The sequence below is a fragment of the Littorina saxatilis genome, linkage group LG11, assembly GCF_037325665.1.
Source record: "Littorina saxatilis isolate snail1 linkage group LG11, US_GU_Lsax_2.0, whole genome shotgun sequence".
In the NCBI taxonomy this organism is placed as follows: Eukaryota; Metazoa; Mollusca; class Gastropoda; order Littorinimorpha; family Littorinidae; genus Littorina; species Littorina saxatilis.
Window position 1 is genome coordinate 34464563 of NC_090255.1, and position 24568 is coordinate 34489130.

The 24568-nt window shown below is 44.9% G+C and overlaps 1 protein-coding gene across 1 annotated transcript; it reads right to left on the minus strand.

The window, feature by feature from the left end:
- Positions 1–43: 43 nt before the first annotated feature.
- On the minus strand, positions 44–22771 carry LOC138980317 (uncharacterized). The gene is made up of 11 exons (XM_070353183.1): positions 22242–22771; positions 20757–20987; positions 19021–19203; positions 17866–17967; positions 15624–15734; positions 15104–15291; positions 6631–6776; positions 5861–5906; positions 3554–3740; positions 3030–3165; positions 44–2624 (listed from the first exon to the last, which is right to left on the minus strand). The coding sequence occupies exons 1-11, from the start codon at positions 22744–22746 to the stop codon at positions 2564–2566; spliced, it is 1896 nt and encodes a 631-aa protein (XP_070209284.1). The 5' UTR covers positions 22747–22771; the 3' UTR covers positions 44–2563.
- Between the last annotated feature and the right edge of the window lie 1797 nt (positions 22772–24568).

Consider the following 24568-nt stretch of genomic DNA (forward strand, 5'->3'; position numbering starts at 1 on the left):
CGCTTGCATGAAATACAGTGGGGGGGGGGGGGGGGGGGGGGGGGGGAAACTACCAGCTTGCATGAAATACAGTGGGGGGGAAACTACCAGCTTGCATGAAATACAGTGGAAATTCCCCCTTTCAAGACCTCCAACAATCTCAGACAATCATATTGTAAGATGGAGGCAGTCTCAAAATGGAAGTAAATTTATAGAACTAGTGAACATAAAATCTGAAGAAAAAAACAGGGTCTTAAAAGGGCGGAGGGCGTCAGAAGAGGAGGGGGTGGGGTCTTAAAACGGCGGAGGGCGTCAGAAGAGGAGGGGGTGGGGTCTTAAATGGCAGTACCTGTACCACTGTAATTCTACTTTGCTCTTGTTTGGAAACAGGATCCAAGCTCTTCCTTGTGGCATTTCAATTACATTTGAGGAAAACTTAATGCAAGAATGTTATCACAAAGCAAACACAAAGACCCCCCAAATATTGAGTGCTTTATCGCCAGTGTTGAGTCGTTGGAAATCTTACCACGAACAAACAAGGAAGTGCTTTTGTTTTTGTCAGTTTTTCTTTCAAACCTGTTCCACGAGTTGCAAGGCAGTTACATTCAGCTCAGATTTCTGCTTTATCTAGTATGTACAAAAGAATATTTTTTAATGTTTTTTCGGAAAGCACACTGATGGCAAATAAAGCCTAGCACACACCTTGGACTGAAATATGGCAAAATATGGGGATCGTAAATAACAAAGCCAGTACAAATCTGCTACAAATGCAGATTGCTGTATACCCGACATAAAAAATCTCACTGTTTTCATCCCCATAATAAAAATCTCTCTTTCTTGACCCATACATAATAAAAAAAAATCCTGCTGAGTTATCTAAAACGAGCACAGTTTTATCTCACCGGTGGGGTTGGGAGAAAGGTCTGTGCCAGGGAATTTGGATGGAAGATGGTGATAGCATAGAGTTCACATATCAAGGCCTACCATCCAAGACCACTGCAGAATGTTTTACACTGACATTGTAAGCTGCTGCATTACCTCACAGATACATTGTATCAACAAAAAGCTTAGCGGATTCATGTACTCAGCTTAAAATTTCACAGCAGTTTGTAAAAAGAGAACAAGGTACTTTCCTTTCACACAACTGTTTGAAAATACAACTGTTTGGCAACAACCTCATAAAGAGAGGAAGCACAGGAAAAAAAAAACAAGTCGCGTAAGGCGAAAATACAATATTTAGTCAAGTAGCTGTCGAACTCACAGAATGAAACTGAACGCAATGCCATTTTTCAGCAAGACCGTATACTCGTAGCATCGTCAGTCCACCGCTCATGGCAAAGGCAGTGAAATTGACAAGAAGAGCGGGGTAGTAGTTGCGCTAAGAAGGATAGCACGCTTTTCTGTACCTCTCTTTGTTTTAACTTTCTGAGCGTGTTTTTAATCCAAACATATCATATCTATATGTTTTTGGAATCAGGAACCGACAAGGAATAAGATGAAAGTGTATTTAAATTGATTTTGAAAATTTAATTTTGATTTATATTGTTAATTTTCAGAGCTTGTTTTTAATCCAAATATAACATATTTATATGTTTTTGGAATCAGGAAATGATGAAGAATAAGATGAATGTAAATTTGGATCGTTTTATAATTTTTTTTTTTTTTTACAATTTTCAGATTTTTAATGACCAAAGTCATTAATTAATTGTTAAGCCACCAAGCTGAAATGCAATAGCGAAGTCCGGCCTTTGTGGAAGATTGCTTGGCCAAAATTTCAATCAATTTGATTGAAAAATGAGGGTGTGACAGTGCCGCCTCAACTTTTACAAAAAGCCGGATATGACGTCATCAAAGACATTTATCGAAAAAATGAAAAAAAGTCCGGGGATATCATTCCCAGGAACTCTCATGTCAAATTTCATAAAGATCGGTCCAGTAGTTTAGTCTGAATCGCTCTACACACACACACGCACAGACAGACAGACACACACACACACATACACCACGACCCTCGTCTCGATTCCCCCTCTATGTTAAAACATTTAGTCAAAACTTGACTAAATGTAAAAAAGAGAAAAACATATGTTGTCTTCAGCATCATGGGAAATATACATACATGGCAATAATAATATGCTACACAGCAGCAAAAACACTGGAACAATGGACTGAGCCATTTCAGCCATATCAGAATCTCAAATTATACTGAGCAAAACAGGTGACATATTTCAGGTCTACTGGTGTTTGCAAAGCCATTATTAAATCAGTTTTCCTCATGTAGCATACCTGCCTTCTGATGACACCCCTCAGTGCACCTGATTCTCCCCAATCCTGGCTCGACACATTCCACGTCTGAGGGTAAATATTCCATTCAGTTGAGACGAAAAAAATCAAACAAATCTGAACCCTTGTGGACATGCACTGTTGAAGACGCTTAGCTTCAGTTTCACTGGTTGCTAACTGCATTGTCATTGTCAATCTGAATCCACCTGGGCAGCCATACTCCATGTTTGAGGGTCAATAGACCACTTCGTTTTCAGAAAACATGTAGATATGCACTTTTGAACGCGCTCCGCTTCAGAGATCGTTAACAGTCATTGTCAATCTGGATCCAGCGTTGTATGGAACGTATCATTGCCTCCACCCACCTGCAAATATGCATGCACACATGTAGACACGTAGACAAACCAATAATAAGGCGAGTTTTGAATGTGGAAACACTACACCTTCTGAAATCTTTTTGTTACAATTTACAAATCTGAAATATACAAAACAAAGTAAAAACAAACAAAAAAGCAGGACAGAAAGACAGACGAAAGTTTTAGCAGAAAAAAAGGAAATCCAAGTAAGTTCACTGTTTGATTTTCTTTCCTTGCTTAAGCAAATAAACCCCATATTCTGCTGATAGCAACAGTGACTAAAAGTGACATGAAAATCCAGGGTTTGTATTCTGATCACACATTCTTTGACTATCAAACACTTATTTTGTAAAAAATATTTCTCATGTCTCAAAGCCTTAATTCAAGAAAGTACGGTAACATCCATAACCTTACCTTTGTCTATCTGTGTCATTGTCTGCGCTGAACTGAAAAGTTCTGAGCGTGTTGTCAGGGGGGACAACTCCAAAGGCGTGTTTCTTGCTAATGTTGATGGAGGGATCCACTTTGTAACCATGGAGATGAGCCACACCTGTCACCATCACAACACATCTTGGTTACATGGTGTTTGTATCATGGTGTTTTTCAACCACAAAATAAGGCACCTTATGTATCTATCTTAGTAACATCTGCGTTGGTTCATACATACAAATATTAAAAGCTTAAAATATATGAGCACATAAATTGACTGGAAAACACATGTGAACACTTGCAAAAGTACACTTGCAAAATTATTTCTGTAGCAGAGCATCAAAACACACACAAAAACAGCCCCCCAACCCCCACACAGATACTAAATAAATGCAATGAGGAAGTTTGTGTTATTGTAATAGCAGAGGCAGGCGTCATTCAGGGCACAGTAGTGCTGAGGCTAGGTCTTGTGGTAATCCCCAATCTTACACACACACACAAACACTTACCCAGTGCATTCAGAGAGTTCATGTTCTTGTAGTAGTAGAGGCAGGCGTCTTTGAGGATACAGTAGCGACGGCGCCAAGTCTTGTGGCGGTCCCCAATCTTCAAGAGGTACCCTGTACACTCTGGTCGACGCACCTCTAGCGCTGGCAGGCCCACGTTATGGCTCGTCACACTCACAAACGAGTCTTTCTGTAAGACAAAACGTTATCACGTTACAATAGCATGTTATGGTTATTTTTTCTAAACTTCACTGTAGAGTTAATGATTACCACCACACATGTGGGTTGGGAGTGTTAGATAGATGGGTAATGGTGGTAGGGTGAGGGCGTTGTGTGAGTGGGATTGTATGTGGCTTTTGGAGAATCCGAGAGGAGTGGTGGTATGATGGTGATGAATAGGGGGTCAGGGGGGATTATGCTGTTACAGTGGAACCCCTCTCTAGCGACCTAGAAAATGTTGACAAAAATCGGTCCTTATGGAGGGGGGTCCTTACAGAGGGAGGGGGCGGGGTCAGGGGGCCACAAAGAAAGTCACCTCAGATTTTCTTAAAAAAAAGAAAACAGAGAAGTTTGAGTTGCTGACGACCGTTTCCTCAAGCAAACTGCTTCGATTTAATGTTTTTTGACATTGTCGATGGTGTCCACCAGTTCTGGTACATGTTTCAATGCAAAAAGGGTTAGTTTCTGAGCAAGCATTCTTTACAGCAGTCCCTGCAATGATGAAGGCCCTCCGAGAAAGAGAGTGAAAAATCGGCCACCGTTCTCAGCATCGCGTATCTGTGTGTTACCTCTTTCATTGACAAGATACTCTTGTTTCCCCGCAGCCTTGACCAGTGAGTCGATTGCCTAATCTGTGAACCCTTCAGTTGTGTTGCTTTGTCAAAAGTTAGACACAGTCAACTAGTTTTGCTCTGAGTGAACAGTGCAGCTGGCCTCAATTAGCCGGTGACACCTCTCTGGCCACAGCACCAAACATGGCTGGGGGGAGAGAGAGAGAGAGAGAGGGGGGGGGGGGGGTAGCTGGCTAAACTCAGTGGGGTGTCCGGTGTCACTGAAGTCAGCAGGAAGAGCATTGGAGAGAAACAGAGAGGTGTACTCTTCCAAGGATCAGTTGTCAGGGCAGTCAGTGAGGGAGAGTGAGAGCGGTGTTGTGTACAGTCCGACTGAAGAGTGAAAAGTCACTGCCACAAGATCGGCATGCAGTCAATAAAGCCAGACAAGAAGAATGATTATGACATGCGGCTCTATCTGCTGTTTTTTATTCAAACTGGTTTTCAACGCTTATTCTCACAAAGCATCTGCACACCTGCCTCTGCCTCTGTGCTGTGTTTGTGTGGCTGCTTTCGTATGATGTCAGTGCATGGTGAGTGCGTTCACTGCCTTGTCACCACTTCCCCACCTTTTCAGAATGTTTTCTTTGTCTTGGATAATTCTTTGAATTTGCGATTTTCCAACATCAAGACTTTTTGCAATCGCGATGGCAGTTTCTCCCTTTTTGTGTCTGTTCACAACATTCACTCGATTTTCGAGAGTTAAATATTTTCTTTTCTTTGTATCTGGATCTGGATAACCCGCCTGGGTTGGTGGTTGGCGGGTGCGCCACAGAAGCCGACGACGACTATCAACGTGACGTTTTTTTTGTAGACGCCATGTCGATCTCCACTGCTCTTCTGTCCAAAGACTGTCTATTCTGACTGAATTGAACGGTGTGTGTTGGTCACGTGAGTTTGTTTTCTCGATGATTGGTTTGTGATGTTTACTCAGCCCACCCAACCATCACACCTCTCAGCGGTTAATTAGTGCCTTTGCTTACGCGAGACGGTTATAACTGGTTATAACCGGTTTGTCAGTGATGCGTTACGCTGACTGAGAGTCTTGGCTTTGTCTGACAAAGTCGTTACACAAGCTGTTAGGTCGGTCCTTAGACGTTAGAGCGGGGTGGTCGCTACACTGGTGACAACTATATAAAGAAACACATCGGTTAAAAAAAAAAGGGTCGTTGTGGCGGGGTAGTCCTTAGAGAGGGGGGTCGTTGTGAGGGGTTCCACTGTACTTCCAGAACTAAACAAGAAGCCTTAATTAAAAAATCAAAAAAATCAGCAAAGGCAGTACACAGCTGACTGACAATTTAATTCTGTCAACAAGAGCAACACAAAAATAAAAGATATAGAAGATCATATAGAAGGGAAGATGCAAGCAAATTAATGATTAGATATGAACAATTACTGTGGGAGTTGTTATTCCACAGAAACAGATGTACATGTATTTACAAAATTACAAGAAAATAAAACACTGAAAAACATAACTCACCCTTTTCTTTGATCTTGCAGCAGCCTCCGACAATGAGCCGACCCATCTGGAAACCAAACAACATCCATTCATTTCTAAACGTCTGCTTGATTTTGCACCTACCATTGCAATGACTATTTTCTTCAAGCTATATAATTTTTCATAAAACAAATCAAGCTACTGCGGTGGGACCTGCAATGAAAGGTCTACCCACAGGGCCGGCCTAAAGTGTCCCTACAGTGCAGGTGTCCTTTATTGGGAGGTGAGCTCTCATTGGAGGGGTCTCACATTGCAGGTAACCAGGACAGTATCAGCTTTACGGTATGGGTATACAATTTCCACCAAAGAATAAATCATGCCAGCTTTGCAGGATTATTAAATGTGATGGCGCATAAAAAAGCCCTGCATTGTAAAATGTTTGTACAAAATGAATATTTTATATCCTGTATAGTAACATTTTTGTGCAAAATGAGTTCTTAATATCCTGCACTAGAGCAAATGATGCTGAACAATAAGCACAAAATAGACCCATTCTAATTTTCTAAGAGTGCAAGTTTTGAGCTTCTAATTGCAAAGGACTACTGCACCCAGGTTTATGGGAATACAGCTCAGAAGTTACAGAATTTACAGAAGTTACAGAAGTTACAGAAGTATTGTACACAGGGATACAGAGCTGCAAGCACATTAACCTGTTTTCAATCTTTTAAATTTCGCAAAAATGTCCAAAAAGCTAAAACGCATTAATTGGACGCTTTGCTACAATACAAATAAGAACAAAAGTCCATTCTCACTCAGTCATGTCATCTCTGCCGTCAGTCATGAAGTAGTAGGTCCTGGCTCCGTACTTCTCAGCCTTGAAGCAGTAGTCACGACCAGCGTCCAGGTGTCGAGAGAAAGTGTAACCTGCCAGGGGAATGGCTCCCAAAGGGTCTGCATCCTACAATCACAAACAATGATGATTTTAATTTTTGGCATATAGTGGAACCCCCATTTTAAGACCTCCAAAAATGTGAGAAAATTAGATCTTAAAAGGAGGGAGTCTTAAAATGGGGGTAAATTTACAGAGATTATGAACAGCAAATCTGAAAAATGAAAGTCTTTTGTTTGTTTGTTTGTTCGTTCATGGGCTGAAACTCCCACGGCTTTTACGTGTATGACCGTTTTTACCCCGCCATTTAGGCAGCCATACGCCGCTTTCGGAGGAAGCATGCTGGGTATTTTCGTGTTTCTATAACCCACCGAACTCTGACATGGATTACAGGATCTTTTTCGGGCGCACTTGGTCTTGTGCTTGCGTGTACACACGGGGGTGTTCGGACACCGAGGAGAGTCTGCACACAAAGTTGACTCTGAGAAATAAATCTCTCGCCGAACGTGGGGACGAACTCACGCTGACAGCGGCCAACTGGATACAAATCCAGCGCGCTACCGACTGAGCTACATCCCCGCCCAATGAAAGTCTTAATTTGGGAGGTCTTAAAAGGGGGGTTCCACTGTACAAGAGACGTCATTCATTGTTGTAATTGCACTGATTTTCACCTGTATTTTTTAGGTTGTCAGGAGTATTGTTCTACAGTCAAACCTGCCCTTGCGACCCCCTCTCAAGAACTACCACCTGCCAAAAGGGCCACCCCAAAGGATCCCCCCCGCGGGTTAGGGGGAGTCCCATATTGGTTGGGACGAGAAAGAATTTACCCGATGCTCCCCAGCATGTCGTGGGAGGCGACTGACGGATTCTGTTTCTCCTTTTGCCCTTGTTAAGTGTTTCTTGTATGGAATATGGTAAGTTTTTGTGGAGATTTTGGTCAAGCAGTATGTAAGAAATGTTGAGTCCTTTGTGCTGGAAACTTGCATTCTCCCAGTACGGTCATATATTGTACTACGTTGCAAGCCCCTGGAGCAAATTTTTGATTGGTGCTTTTGTGAACAAGAAACAATTGACAAGTGGCTCGATCCCATCTCCCCCCTTTCCCCTATCCCATCTCCCCCCTTCCCCCGTCGCGATATAACCTTGAATGGTTGAAAACGACGTTAAACACCAAATAAAGAAAGAAAGAAAGAACCCCAAAGGATCCGATAACTTTTTTTTCTAAATAATTCACTGTTCAATAGCGATCACCTGTCTATAAAAAACTCTTTTGATTGATTCCTTAGATGGTCATTACAGATAGGTTTGACTGGAAAATTTCCTAAATAAATTATCATTTAATTAATATACTTACCCGAATCACATTAGCATTGAGTCACCTGAGATGCTTATCACTGAAAAACGCTTACCCGGCTAAAGAATTTAAAGGGAAGCAACCCCATCACCAAAACGAAAGTGAAAGTAGCTTTGGTAATGGGCCAGTACACCGGGAGTTACCTCCCATACGGGTGTATGCCACGTCACTTCCTCTAGGAACACGTGCCTATTATCATACGGCTTTAAAAAATCTTAAAACCATAAGCGGGGCAGGTGGGAGGGAATACAGTATGTGATTCGGGTAAGTATATTAATTAAATGATAATTTATTTAGGAAATTTTCCATTTAATATCATATTCTTACTCCGAATCACATTAGCAGATAACATCAACAAGGCGGTGGGCTAGAAATGAATCAAAACTCACCATCAAGTTCTGGACAGGAACTGGCCTGCTGCTATGAGCGCTGGAAGGCCTCTGGAGCCATCCTGTCGAAGAGCTGTGACGTCCCGAAGATAAAAGTTTATGAAAACATCTTCGGAACGCCAATACGCAGTTGTCAGCACCTCCTCTAGACGTCTGGAGCGCAGAACTGCCAGAGAGGATGCCCACGCCCTCGTCTCATGGGCTCGGGCCGAGTCAAGTGGCAAGGAGGGCATAACCCCCCCCCTCTTTGTGCGCCTCCACTCATAAGCCTACTTGATGAGCGAGGACACCCACCGGGCCAACGTTACCTTCGACAAATCTTTCTCGCGCCTAGTAAGGAGAGAGATAAACAACAACTTCTGAGAACTAGACCGAATCGGCTGAGTCCGGGCTAAGTACAGACGAAGTGCCCTCACAGGGCAATTGACCGAATCGGGGTCACCCGGGGCCAACGCGCTGGTCAGAGCCTTAACTCTAACCAGCGGAGAGGCCTGCCCCGGAGACTGATTCTTGGCCAGGAAATCAGGCCGGAAACGCAAAGATGCGGAACCGTCCGGCTCAAAGGAGATATCTCCAGGCTGACCCGACAGGGCGTGGACCTCGCTACCCCGTCGGGCCGTAGCCAACAAAAGGAGAAACAGCGCTTTGCGAGTGACATTGAACAGACTGGCCTCGCTTAAAGGCTCAAAATCCGCAGAACGAAGGAATTCCAGGATTAAAAACAAGTCCCACTTGGGAGCGGGCAAACGAGCTTTAGCTTCCTTAAGAGCAGCCCCTTTAATGACTGCAGCTATAACGCCCCCGACTCGAACAGAACGACCAATCTGCTGAAGAGTCGCCGAGATAGCGGAGCGCCGGACCCTCAACGAGGAGACTGAGGCGCCCTGTGAAGACATGAAAGAGAGGTGGTTAGCGACCTGAATAGAGCGCGGAGCCACCGAACTCACCCCTCTAGCTGAACACCAGGCAGTCCATGCCTTCCAGTGGGAAGCATAAACTGAAGAGGTGGACGCTCTATGCGAGCGAGCCACCAAGTCCAGAGTCAAAGACGACGCCCCAGAGCGCTTCAGCGAGTCCCGAACAACTTCCACACGTGAAGCTTCAGAAGACTGGGCTCCTCGTGTGGAATGCCTGTTCGGGGCTGCACTAGTTCCCCTCGCACGAGTGCGAGAGGAATGGGGGGCCCTTGGGCAAGCCGAAGAAGATCTGGAAACCAGACCTGCGACGGCCACAGAGGAGCGACCAGAAGAAGAAGGGCCGGCTCCTCCATCTCCGCTTTCCGGATTACTCGGCTGAGTAACGGAAAGGGAGGAGTCTGAAGATCTGTATGTGCCCCCCAACCCTCCCTGGACGCATCTGTAAAGAGGTCCAGGTCGGGGAGGGGCACGACGATCGGAACACCTCTGCAGACCCACTCCGTGTGCAACCACGGAAGGGTCGCAGACTGGAACCATCCCTGCAAAGGGATGAGGGCGTCCCAGTCCACCAGAGGAGAGTCCACAAACGGCTTCAGCGCGAACTGAAGCGGACATTTGTGGACCCGGCCCAGTGAAACCAGAAGAGCCATAGACTCCATCTGCCCCAAGATGGAGGCGAGCGAGCGGATGGAAGCCATCAGGAGAGGTAAAGTGGAGCGAATCTGAGCTTGGAGCTTGTCCACCCTTCTCTGAGAAGGCTGGACAGTCCAAGCGACCGTGTCGAAAGACATCCCCAGATAAGTGAATGTCTGTGACGGGGTCAGCTCCGACTTTACCCGGTTGATCGAGAACCCCAACCAGTTGGATTCTCGAAGAACCGTCAGGGTATCCTGCGAACAGCCGCTCTGGGACTGGTTCATGATGAGCCAGTCGTCCAGATAAGCCCGCAGACGGATACCCTGGGACCTCACCAGTGCACAGACCTGTCTCACCACCATGGTGAAAATCCACGGTGCGAGAGACAGCCCGAAAGGGAGTGCGCGAAACTGGTAGATCTGATCTCCCCACCGGAAACGAAGCCATTTCCGGTCGGTCGGATGCATAAGAATGTGAAAGTATGCGTCCGTGAGATCGATCGAGGTCACCCAGTCTCCTGGGCGGAGAGAGTCTCGGACAGAGGCTGGCGTCTCCATCTTGAATTTTATCTCCCTCAAGAAAGTATTGAGGAGAGATAAATCCAACACGGGACGCCATCCTCCTGATGCTTTGGGAACAGCGACCAGACGCCCGTAAAATCCCAGGGAGCTGTGGACCCGAACTCTCTCCACCGCGCCCTTCTGCTCCAGGGAGGCAATTTCCGACTGCAAGACGGAACGTGCTTCCTGCGAGAAGGGGGGCTTGAACCGCGGAGGCACTCGGGTAAGAGGCGCCTTTTCCTCCCGCCAGAGTAGACGGAAGCCCGAACTCACCACTCCCACAATCCATTGGCTGTCTACTACCGACATCCAACGAGAAAGTGCCCGGGAGAGGCCTCCCGCCATCACCAAGGTGGAGGGCGGGAGGGAGGTGAGATCGGGAGCGCTTCATTGGGGGTGTGGCTTACTTCCAGAGCCGCCACGCCCCCTCCCCGATGCCGTCCTCTTCTTCCCACCACGAGCGGCCGGCGAAGCCTGCCGCTTCTGAGCTGGCTTGGGGTTAGACGATGTCTGAGCCTGCTTCTGTTTAGAAGGCTGAGACTGTTTCACCCCCTTCAGAGTGTAGTCAAGGAACTGACTGTCCTTGTTTGACTGAATCTCCTTCTGTCTGGCATCCAGTGCCAGCGGACAGAAGAGAGACTCCTCTGAGACCGGGGAGACTCTCAAGGTCTCCCTAGTAGCCAGCTCCGTGAATTGGGACTGCGAGAGGAAGAGATCCCTCCTGCAGAGTACCGCTTGGGTGTACTGCAGGGAGGAAAGACGCAATTGTTCCTCATTGACCTTGGCCAATGCGGTCAAAAGCGCAGAGACATCGTCCGCATTCTGTTCTTCACTGAGAGTGAAAGGAACTAGCGAATCGGTCAATGCCCGAGACAGAGCCCGAACGAGAGTCTCCGCAATGGAGGACAGTTCGATCTGCCGACGTCCAACCTCCTCAGCAGAGAGGAGGGAAGCCTCGGAAACCGGCAAAACCGAATCACGCTTGATCGGTTTAGTCAGAAGAGGCAGCAATTCCCGGGAAACCGTAAGGGTAGCCCTAGGGAGTGCAAAAGACGCCAGCCAATTCTGGCTCTGATTGGGCATGCCAAGCTTCCTATTGGCCGTAGGCACGAAGGAAGAGGCTTGGGCAGCTGAAGCCACCCACTGCTGAGCTGATTCCGGAACTGGACCAAAAGGAAGCAGTAACGGAACAGGCACTGGCCGAATACCACTCCCCGCATGTGCTGGACGAACCAGTGAATGCGAAAGTTGGTAAGCCACTGACGGAGACTCGGCGAACCGGAAGGAAGAAACATCCTCCTGTGCCGGCCGGAAGTCCGCCATGGCAGAAGGAACGAATGATGCGGAAGAGTCCGCAGCCACCACCCCTTCAGGAAAATAACGAGACGTTACTTCCGCCGCGACGTCAAGAACAGACTTGAGCTTCGACGGAAACACGCCCCGCGACTCCTCGCTGACCACTGATGGAGCATCAGAATAGTCACACGTGGAACCATGACCGAAGTCACCAGTTCCGGAAGCAGAAGCATGCCCTGGCAAACCGGAAACCGGAAAAGCCTGAGCACTAACGTCATCCTGCCGCCCAAAACCCTGTGAAGGTAAAGGGTAAGCAGGACGACCATCCGCAAAAACCGGAGCTGGATGAGCTGACGTCACTCCCCCGACTGAGTGGAGTGATGCCTGCTCAAGCCTAGGCGCTTGAAAGCCGGAAGGCGCACGCTGTAATCCACTATCTGGTATCCGGAAGGAACCACCAGAAGAGGAAGAAGCGTTTCCGGCCGAAACCGGAAGTGTAGTCAACGGAACCGCAAAATGCGGAAGTGAAGACTGCACTGGTTGACTTCGCGATCCGGAAGGACCGGAAGTCAGTGAATACTCCATCCTGCCGCGACCGCCGTAGCGTGCCGGAGCGGACGGATCATCACTTCCGGCAAGTGCCGGAAATGCGGCAGTCGAAACCGACTGCCGCCGCTGTTCGAACAAGTCCGGGGCCTCGTAGGTTATCGCCGGAAATGAAAGATCAGCAAGGTATCGGTCGTGACCCGATGCGAAAGAGCTGTCCCCCGAAGGAGAACGTCCAGGCGCCTCACGAGGGCTATCGGACCAGCTCTGCTTACCAACCGACGCTGAAGAGGGAGGACGCTGCTCCAAGCCGGAAGTGGAGGACAAAGACACGGAAGCCAATGCCCGGACGTCACTGCCAGATGCCGGAAACGCCGAACTGCTGGCGACGGAACGCTGAAATTCTGCCTGCACCAAGCTGCGGATTTCTGGAACCAGTGACTTTAACAGAGAGGAAACCAACGCACCTTGTCCAGGTGCTAACAAAGAAGACGAAGTCTCCGATGTAGAGACAGGTGCAGAAGTAACAGTAGCGCTAGGCGCCGCAAAAGAAGCAGAAGTAGTAACAGCGCTAGGCGCCGAAATTGGTACAGCCAACAAAGTGTTACGCTCTTGGTCTGTAACAAGTAACGTTGCTTTGGAAGAGGAAGACTTAGCCTTAATTTTCCCCTTGGGGTCCGACTTGCCACGGCGCTTGTCTGAATCAGACATGTTGACAACAACACGTGGCAACGCGAAAAAATTTACTGAAACATAAGTCTAAACGACTGGAAAATTCAGTAAACACACGCACTAATGCGTTACCAAAATACTATAGCTAAACTTGCCCCACAAGCAGAGGCACGGAGAGCTACAAACAAAGTCACACGAGCTAGAAAACTAACTCACACAACAAAATGGCGACACGCAAGACACTGACACAAACGTCAACAACACGTGGCAAAGTAAAAAGATTTACTGAAACGTAAGTCAAAACGACTGAAAACACAGTAAACACACACGCTTACGCGTCAACAAAATACTAAAGCTACACTTGCCCAAACAGAAAGAGGGCACGCAGAGCTACTAGCAAAGTCACACGAGTTAGCTAACTAACTCACACAACAAAATGGCGAAACACGCAAGTCACTGACACACAAGTCCGTAAAAAACGGACAACGTACAGTAACGAAACAGCGCAAACAACCAACAACAAACGGGAACGAGCTCACCAAACTGTAGGCAAGGCGAGCAGACAAGCTGGGTAACGTGGCCGGCGGGTGTCACTCAAACACACAAGGTCAGCCACAGAGCGTCAAAAAGTGAACCGTCCTCTCCGAGGTGAAAAAGACGTATGATAATAGGCACGTGTTCCTAGAGGAAGTGACGTGGCATACACCCGTATGGGAGGTAACTCCCGGTGTACTGGCCCATTACCAAAGCTACTTTCACTTTCGTTTTGGTGATGGGGTTGCTTCCCTTTAAATTCTTTAGCCGGGTAAGCGTTTTTCAGTGATAAGCATCTCAGGTGACTCAATGCTAATGTGATTCGGAGTAAGAATATGATATTAAATGTACTTCATCATAGTTGTGGACCAGTTAAACATTAGGCCTAAAAAAAAAATAGGTGTGGTTACGGTAACCCGACCTACCCTATTTTTAGGGGCCGACCCTATAACTTTTTATTACATTTGTCAAAAAAACACCAAAATAAAACAAGAAAACGAGTGCAGAAAACGCAATGAAAGCGAAATCGCTCGAGTCGCACACTTATTTCCCTGTCAAGTAGGTTTAATTTGTACACATTAGAAAAAAAAGTAAAAAAAAAAAAAAGGGATTGCCTACCTTCCTACCCTATTTTTTGGGCTATGTTACCGTACCCACACCTATATTTTTTTTTGGCCTTAGTCATCAATGGTTCTGATGACACCAACAGCCATGTGCTCTCAGGGTCTCTGAGAGTAGGAATGGTGCGCCAAGTCACTCTTGTGAGAGCATGTTCACAAAGACCATTCTCAGCGACTGTTGCGTTCATCTTGGAGACAGTACCATAAAAAACTGCTTTTTAAATTTTTTTTAACACAATTTCACTCATTTATGCTTACATTTTTATTTCGCTTTCTCATAACAGGTCAGTTTATCTTTTGAAACACCCTGCCCTCCTTTCAAGAAAAAAGAAAAGAACAGAAAACAAACAAAAGAAAGGGGTGTTGCAAGTAGCTTTGTTTCCTCCTTGGGGATGAAGCTACCAGGGGAAGGGATTGTGTTGGAGGTGCGGGTAGAGGGGTAGCCCTCCCGGTGCTCCCCCTTGGACCTCCCTAGTCTAGGACCCTGGGTCTTCGCGAGGTGGCCATTGTGGCGTAATCCCTCCGGACTAGCATAACGTTTCCCTATCCCAAGACCGACCGTGCGTGGTCTATGACCACATCCTCTACGAGGTGACCCTATCAACTAGGCAGCGAAAGCCCCTAGGCGAAACACGGCGGATCTAGAGGAGAGAACCTCGATAAAAAATTTGAGCTGCCATGAAGACGGAGCATGTTGGCTGAGGACAGCGGGCAGACCTTCTGTGCCGACACCCATCTACAGGAGAAAACCAGGCATGCACGCATCAAACCCAACATGGCCATGGCCAAACAAAAGAAACAACAAAAACAGTGGCATCCCAATCCTGCCCCTTTCCTCTCCTGAAGTCAATGAAAAAGGTGATTTCACTCACATCCCTCTGCTTGTAATAGTACAGGCAGCTATCCTGACGCAGAATGAAGTAACGTTTCTTCCACCGCCGCATGATGACCGAAGAGTTGCCGCCCAGCTTCTGCATGTAACCTTCGATGACTGTAGCTTGAAGGTCACGTGAAGGTTGAAAGTCACTTGTCGCTACGGTGATAGAAACTATTGCTGGATCTGGAATCACAGGACATGAATGATGAAATGTGTAAGTTTTAATTTCATTTTCAGAGAGAGCGAGAGAGAGAGAGAAGAGGGGGTGGGGGTGAAAGGGAGAGAAATAGAGTAATTAAGTAACTGTGTATCACAAATGTGCAGTATTATATGCAGGTTATGCTAGTGCCTTGATGTGTGCAAGAGGCACTGATCACATTATTTTGTGGACGCACACACACACATACGCACCCACACACTCACACACACCCACACACTCACACACACAAACACTACATATTCACAAAATAAGAAACTATTTTAACTTTCATCCCAGAAAGAGAGCAGCAACTTACTGTTAGAAATGAGGGCCACAATGTCAAGGTGACTCAAGCTGAGAACATTGGTTCCGTGGACAGCCACAAGGATCTGACCTTCTTCCACGCCCGCACGATCTGCTGCACTACCTGTGGACACAATTAGTTTACAATACAGTGGAACCCACTTTGAAGACCTCCAAAAATCTGAGAAAAACAGGCCTTAAAATGGGGATACATTTTCAGGGCTAATAAACAACAAATATGAAGTCTTATATCGCGCGCGTATCTCCAGACTCGGACTCAAGGCGCAGGGATCTATTTATGCCGTGTGAGATGGATTTTGTTTTACACAATACATCACGCATTCACATCGACCAGCAGATCGCAGCCATTTCGGCGCATATCCTACTTTTCACGGCCTATTATTCCAAGTCACACGGGTATTTTGGTGGACATTTTTTATCTATGCCTAACCAATTTTGCCAGGAAAGACCCTTTTGTCAATTGTGGGATCTTTAACGTGCACACCCCAATGTAGTGTACACGAAGGGACCTCGGTTTTTCGTCTCATCTGAAAGACTAGCACTTGAACCCACCACCTAGGTTAGGAAAGGGGGGAGAAAATTGCTAACGCCCTGACCCAGGGTCGAACTCGCAACCTCTCGCTTCCGAGCGCAAGTGCGTTACCACTCGGCCACCCAAATGCAAAAAGACAAGGTCTTAAAAGGGAGGAAGTATGAAATTTGGGGATCTTACAAGGGGGGTCTTACAATACTGTTATTGAATGCTTGTCTGATTGTCTTGCTGTCTCACAATCCATGGTTTTGTGGGAAAAAACACATTTTAATGCTTGAAACTGACACAGGAATGATCTTAAAAATTTAGGCACAATGGGCTTTGCGTTTTAAGATCTGGGTCTTTAAGAAGAGGAAGTACACGTACATGTATCTATAACTCATGCTATGGAGGTCACGGAAGTTACGGGCCGACATTGTTTCTACGCTACAGCATTTTTGTGTGATATAATAAGCAAGATCGTGCGGTGTGTTTCGTGAAAGGAAGCACCTCTGTGTGCAAACAGAATCACTCTACAAGAAGAAATACTAACACTAACAGGTCAGATGCTTTTCGGAAATAACACTGTCAGAATTTTTAAGCGGTCTGGTAGATTAAGAGTCCCTTTAGCAGGGACAGGCTTTTCAAAACGACGCGAAGCAATTAAGTGCCTCTTTCCTTGTTCATTAATTTGAAAGACTCTAGTTTGAATTCATCCAATGAGTCATTGTGCTAATATTCAGATCAAACTTTTGTTTTCAAGCATGTTTTGTGTAGAGTTTTCCTGAAACTTTTGATTGTGTTCTAGAAATGCATGACTACTGTAAAGACTGTAATAATTGTGGGGAAGAAAAGCAGCCAGGAAAACTGTGGTGTGACTATGTGAAGATTTTTCTGTCAAGTTGTACAGTAGAACCCCTTGTCTAAGACGTCCCAAAATCTGTGAAAATCAGGTCTTACATGGAAGATCGTCCTCAAACAGAGGTAAATTTAAAGAGATTAGGTACAGAACATCTAGGAAAGCAATTATATCTTGAGACCAGGGAGGGTGGGGGGAAGGATCTTAAAAAGGCAGGTTCCACTGTGTGGACTGTAAATGAGACAAATTGATCGTAAACACCTGACAGAGTTACTGGTGAATGAAATGAAAAAACAGAATGTTTTGCCAAAGCTGTTGAGACCGCTTTGGACATTTGTGAAAACCTCATGAAACCGTTTCTTTTTCAAAGATGAAATACAAATTTGTTCATCTAATATTACACAGTTGCGAAAGCATTAAAAAGAAAAGATTGACACATAGTACTTCAGACAGCAACATAAGTTACATGTACCTAGAAATAACAGAAATGTGTTTAATCAAATAACAGTTCGTCCCCACGTTCGGCGAGAGATTTATTTCTCAGAGTCAACTTTGTGTGCAGACTCTCCTCGGTGTCCGAACACCCCCGTGTGTACACGCAAGCACAAGACCAAGTGCGCACGAAAAAGATCCTGTAATCCATGTCAGAGTTCGGTGGGTTATAGAAACATGAAAATACCCAGCATGCTTCCTCCGAAAGCGGCGTATGGCTGCCTAAATGGCGGGGTAAAAACGGTCATACACGTAAATTTCCACTTGTGCAAACCACGAGTGCACGTGAGAGTTTCAGCCCACGAACGCAGAAGAAGAAGAAGATCAAATAACAAATTACTGTGAAATAAATCAACACTGTGAGTAACAGACCTGGATCCACTTTAGTGATGTAAGCAGGCTCACTGTCCAGTATGTGAAGACCAAAGTCTGTCTCCTGTACCGCTTTCTCCAAAACCAGGCTCTTTTCTTCATCTGAAAACACAGAGACAAATTTTTAATTTCGTCTGTCTAGGCCAGGCCTTACCCATACGCAGACCAATTAAAGACAATTTTGCGATGATATGCATTATGTGTAAATGAAACACAAATTGACAATTAAAATCACACAATAACAACTGCAAATGTTCTAAGCAAATGTGTATGCAAGCTTTAATAATATCTAACCTACTGCAACCCTCTACTCCACCCAATACCCCCTAACTCATAAATACTGTAAATGTATACATTTGTTTTTTTGTTTGTTTTTTGACAACTTGGATCTTGAATTCAGCAAACCCGCCATAAAGGTTGGTTGGCAAAGTTTAAAAAACGTCATAATGCGAATAATTGTGTCACAAGGAAATTTTATCACTTCTTCTGTGTGTCTCATAGGAGCTGACAAAAAATTCCGAGAACAAAAGTCTGTCTTGGTGACTTTATCATATCAACAGTAGAAAATTACTCATAAGGTCACTGCCAATCTGTGCATGTATCGTATATCATTAACAACGATGAACGAAGAATGCAGGCATTCGAGTCAAAGTGCTTCGAATACCATACAGAGAGCACAAGACCAATGACTATGTTTGGCCCCGAAGAAGAACCTCTCCTGGCAACCATCAAACAACGTTAGTTTGGTTCGGTCACGCCACACGGGATGACCCCTTCTCAAAAAAAATTCTACAAGGCGTCGTCAAAAGAGGACGCAAACGCGAGAGACAACGGAAGAGCTGGTCCGACAATGTTAAAGAATGATGAGCTTCCCTGACCTTCTGTCAACGGTCCCCAACAGAACAGCCTGGATAAGCCTTTCTGCCTCCTCTACCCTCACGTCCCCCCAACGACCGTCCCAGTCAGAGGACTGATGATGATATTATTGACAACTTTGATTTGCACTTGAACAGTTACTTCTTCTTCTTCATTCATATGCTCAAACTCCTACGCTCACTCATGTTTTTGCACGAGTGGGTTTTTACCCCAACATTCAGGCAGCCATACGTCGCTTTCAGGGGAGAACAGTTACAAGTTTCTTAAATCCAAACTCACCATAAACTTTGGCGGAAAACCTGTGGTACTCCTTGGAGCTGTTGCGTCGCTGTATCAGACACTTGCGGCGACTGATGTACTCCTTCTTGAACTCTCTCTCCGACAGGGTCGTGGAGGTGGAGTCGGAGCGCTTGTGGTACAGACGCGGAGAGGGGCACTTCTCCGGGAACACTGGTGGCTCGTCTGAAACAGTTCCACTGTGTTAACTCTGGAATCTGAGTATAGTGAAACCTCCCTGAAGCCTACCTTTTAAGACCTCTGATTTAAGGCCTCCCCCTTTTAAGACCCCTGATTTAAGGCCTCCCCCTTTTAAGACCTCTGATTTAAGGCCTCCCCCCTTTTAAGACCTCTGATTTAAGGCCTCCCCCTTTTAAGACCCCTGATTTAAGGCCTCCCCCCTTTTAAGACCCCTGATTTAAGGCCTCCCCCTTTTAAGACCCCTGATTTAAGGCCTCCCCCCTTTTAAGACCTCTGATTTAAGGCCTCCCCCTTTTAAGACCTCTGATTTAAGGCCTCCTCCTTTTAAGACCTCTGATTTAAGGCCTCCCCCTTTTAAGACCTCTGATTTCAGGCCTCCCCCTTTTAAGACCCCTGATTTAAGGCCTCCCCTTTTAAGACCTCTGATTTAAGGCCTCCCCCTTTTAAGACCTCCGATTTAAGGCCTCCCCCTTTTAAGACCTCTGATTTAAGGCCTCCCCCCTTTTAAGACCCCTGATTTAAGGCCTCCCCCCTTTTAAGACCTTGTGTTTTTATATTTTATTATCTTTATGACCTCTGTACATATATATATATATCCATATGAAGACTCCCTCCTTTTTAGGCCCCGATTTTCTCAGATTTATTTAGATCTTAAAAGGGGGTTCTAATGATGTGTAAAATATATTAAAAAAACTGTGTTGAGATCACTGGTTTACGTCTTGTGCAAAGACTGCAAGGATAACTGTGAAAGGTACCCTAATACCTTACACCAAGGTCTTAAGGCCTAAAAAAAAAATAGGTGTGGTTACGGTAACCCGACCTACCCCATTTTTAGGGGCCGACCCTATAACTTTTTATTACATTTGTCAAAAAAACAAAAAAACACACAAGAAAACGAGTGCAGAAAACGCTATGAAAGCGAAAGCGCCCGAGTCGCACACTTATTTCCCTGTCAAGTAGGTTTAATTTGTACACATTAGAAAAAAAAGTTTAAAAAAAAAAGTGTTTGCCTACCTTCCTACCCTATTTTTTTTGGCTATGTTACCGTAACCACACCTATTATTTTTTTGGCCTAATGAATTCCTGTAACACAAACCACAAAGACACTAAAAGTAAAAGACAACTGTTTTCCTGTTGAGCACTTCCAGTTACACTTCCAGTTACAAAGACCAAAGGTTATGTCAAATGACTCAGAAGTAGCAAGTGTCACACAGTACCCCACATGAGAAAAGTAGAATGAAAAAAGAAATTCTAAGCAATTGTGCTTTGAAAGGTGGTATCAACAGCTGCTCAAAAATGGTAATGGGCTAATACTTTTTGAGAAATATCTTCGTATTCTACAATCATAACTTGACTCTCTAACTATAAATCAACTGAAGAAATTGTAAAGAAGTTGGATATGGTGAGGCAAACACTAAAATGTCATAGTCAGTCCTCCAGAACTGCAAACTTCAAAAGTAAAGCAGAAAACAAAATTAAAGCCAGAAGCAAAAGGATAAAATCCAACAGAACAAAAAGCAACCAATTCGTATTGATACCTGAGGTGACTTTGGGACTTGGAGTTTTGACACCATCTGTCAGGTCTGTTGACACATTAGACGACCTTGATGCTGCGGATGACCTTGATGCTGCAGATGACCTTGATGTTGCCGATGACCTTGAAGCCGAGGAAAGTCGCGATGTCTCAACAGCAGGGAAAGCTAACTCCAGCTCACCATTGTCATCAACCCTAATCCAGTTGGAACGTCGGAAGCTTTCAGCGTACACACCTGTGTCATAACACCTTTCACTGTATGGTCTCCAAGCACCTTCCTAATCATAGGCTTGAGCTGGCAATAGATGTTTTTCAGAAATAACTCTGTCAGGATTGATTTGGTTGTGAAAGAGTGAGAACCCTTGTTTTTTTTTCTTGGACAAACTTACGACACCTGGTTCCTGTGCACATGTTTGACTTTGAGACACACACCCTCTCTAGTGACTGGCCTATAAATATATTGTCACATGGGAAATAATGTCAGGCGGGGGAAAGTTCCCCCGTGACATTTACAGGCCAGGTACTAGTGAGGTGTGTCTCATACCCGTGTACAGGAACCATTTGTCGTAAGTTTGTCCGAGAAAAAGCAAGGGAACTCACTCTTTCACAACCCATACAAACCCGATAGAGTTATTTTGGGATTTCGTCTACTACCACAGCGCAAGAAATGTACCCAGACGCTTTCCTTACAATGAACTTCAGTTTGAGTAAACACACCCAGTGCATCGTCATAGTGACAATGTACAGATAAACACATACTCCTCCACCTCAAAAAGAAAATAAACCAATAAACCAACCTACACGGACAAATCTTGACACCAAACAACCTTGCCTGTACTTCTCCCTCTTCCCTTGAACCCCATCTAAAGGCCGAACTTAAAATCAGTCACTGCTACAGCAATGTAAAAATTGGTGAATTGTGAGGCCGAAAAGAAAAATATGTCTGTTTCCGGTAACATCGCCGAAAAAAATAGGGTCGGTCGGTCGTTTTTTTTATTTTTTAATTTTTTGTTAACCTTTTTTTTACGTTCTGTTAACGTCTTTTTTTTGTTTGTTTTTTAAACGCTTCCTTAGTTTACTTACAATTATTTAGCACATGTGTTTGACCTAGATATATTGAAACTAAATAAAGTATACTTGACTTCATATTTTTTATTTATTTTATTTTATTTTATATATATATTTTTTGGTGCGAAAAGCGAAAAAAAACCTTTAGGGTCGGCGCTTAGAAATAGGGTCGGTCGGGTTACCGGAAACAGACATATTTTTCTTTTTGGCCTAAGCAAGCAGAAGAACAAAGTCTAGTCAACCACTGTTAGAATGAACTACAATGCTAATATTGCTGAGTGCTACGTACAGCTGGGAAGTGCAAGGTAGTCTCCAAACTGTTGAACGATTTGATCAGCACAAGAAGAAACTTTAAAAAACCTCAAACTACTGCACCAAAATAAAAAACCAAATGCTTCTAGCAGGAAAAAACCCAACATACCAGCATCCTCGTCAGAAGAATCCCCACTGCCGTCCTCTTCTGTGATGGAGTCTTGTTTGGACAGTCGCGGTTTACGCATCCTCACTTCTGGTACCCTCTCTTCCTCCGAAGTTGATGTTATCTTGATTTCAACCCCACTCCTTCTTTGCCCTGTTCCATTACGAAGCGCTGAGGTGCTGTCTTCAGATTTAACTGCGAATTCGTGTGAAGCGTCAGATTTGCGTAGCTCAACGCCGTCATGATTTGCGCAGCTTTCTGTCTTAGCATTTTGGGAAGATGTGGAGGCTGAATTGTCAGTGTGTGTAGGTGATGAATTGTCTTCCGCTGAGAATGCCTTGGAGGTGTTGGTGCCATCCTTTTCATTCATAGCTTGAGGTTGTTCAACATCAGAATCAGACACTGAACTGAGATTCTTTTCTACACACTCTGTATCAGTAGTAAGGTTTTCCTTACTTGTAAACCCTTCATTCCTGCTCCATTTCATGCCATCATGAGTATCAAGCATTGTCTGTTGCTCTTCACAACTCTGTGCATCATGAGTATCAAGCATTGTCTGTTTCTCTTCACAACTCTCTGCAGCAGCGGTAGAGTCTGAACTTCCGGTTGAACCTTTGTCAGCTTCAGGAAGGAAAACACTTTCCGTTTGGGGGAGAAAATTAAACGCTGAACTGATAATACCGGTGTACGTTGAACGTCTGTTCAACAAATTTCTGTCTGGTCTCATAATTACCTCCCCTTCATTGTCTTCTTCCCCATTTACCTGAGTGCAAACGCTTGAATCACCATTGGCTTCTTGGCGCTCAGGTTCTGCATTCTCGGAAGCACACTGACCGTAAGATTCTGAGTTTTCACGACGGCTCTCGTCGCCATTGTGACTTTGTTCATTGTCAACATCAGGTTTTAATAACACTGGGTCAGCTTCATTGCAACTGTCCTTTGCTGCTGAATTCTGGTCTACACTTCCAGACGCTCCAACATCTTCACATCTGCTGGTCATTTTTCGCTCAGTGAATTCAGTTTCTGTACCATTTTTTTCATCTGAATTGTTGGCCAGTTTATCTGCTAGTGCCTCAGATTTTATGCTGTGTTCACCTGCACCTGAGATGGCTGATTCCTCTTCTGATACACCATTAACTGTGACTGCTTTGATTCCAAGGCATTCACATCCATACTCACTGCCATCTTTTTCCGCAGCTACATGAATAACGTCGCCATTTTGCAGCTCTTGTGAAACTTCCCCATTCTCTACTGCTTGCAGAACTTCACCATTTTGCTGTTGAAATTTTCCACACAGACAATTCTCTTTCATCTTCTGTGCGTTCTTCACATTCTCTTCCTGACAGTTGAGCAGTCCAGAGTCGCTCGCAGACTTTTTCATGGCGCCTTTGACGTCCAAGCTGCTGTCATCCTGTGTGCTGAGATAGTCCAACGTAGCACTCATGCTGCAAGTAACTCCCAAGTTCGACATGGCTGTACTGTCGAACGCTGAAGAAGAAGAAGAAGACATGGCTGTACTGCTCTGATAACCTCAGTCCTGAAACAGAAAGTCATTGGGTTAACAAAGTTATGAGGTTTTGGTTTCCTCTGATAACCTCAGTCCTGAAACAGAAAGTCATTGGGTTAACAAAGTTATGAGGTTTTGGTTTCCTCTGATAACCTCAGTCCTGAAACAGAAAGTCATTGGGTTAACAAAGTTATGAGGTTTTGGTTTCCTCTGCTAACCTCAGTCCTGAAACAGAAAGTCATTGGGTTAACAAAGTTATGAGGTTTTGGTTTCCTCTGCTAACCTCAGTCCTGAAACAGAAAGTCATTGGGTTAACAAAGTTATGAGGTTTTGGTTTCCTCTGATAACCTCAGTCCTGAAACAGAAAGTCATTGGGTTAACAAAGTTATGAGGTTTTGGTTTCCTCTGATAACCTCAGTCCTGAAACAGAAAGTCATTGGGTTAACAAAGTTATGAGGTTTTGGTTTCCTCTGCTAACCTCAGTCCTGAAACAGAAAGTCATTGGGTTAACAAAGTTATGAGGTTTTGGTTTCCTCTGCTAACCTCAGTCCTGAAACAGAAAGTCATTGGGTTAACAAAGTTATGAGGTTTTGGTTTCCTCTGCTAACCTCAGTCCTGAAACAGAAAGTCATTGGGTTAACAAAGTTATGAGGTTTTGGTTTCCTCTGCTAACCTCAGTCCTGAAACAGAAAGTCATTGGGTTAACAAAGTTATGAGGTTTTGGTTTCCTCTGCTAACCTCAGTCCTGAAACAGAAAGTCATTGGGTTAACAAAGTTATGAGGTTTTGGTTTCCTCTGCTAACCTCAGTCCTGAAACAGAAAG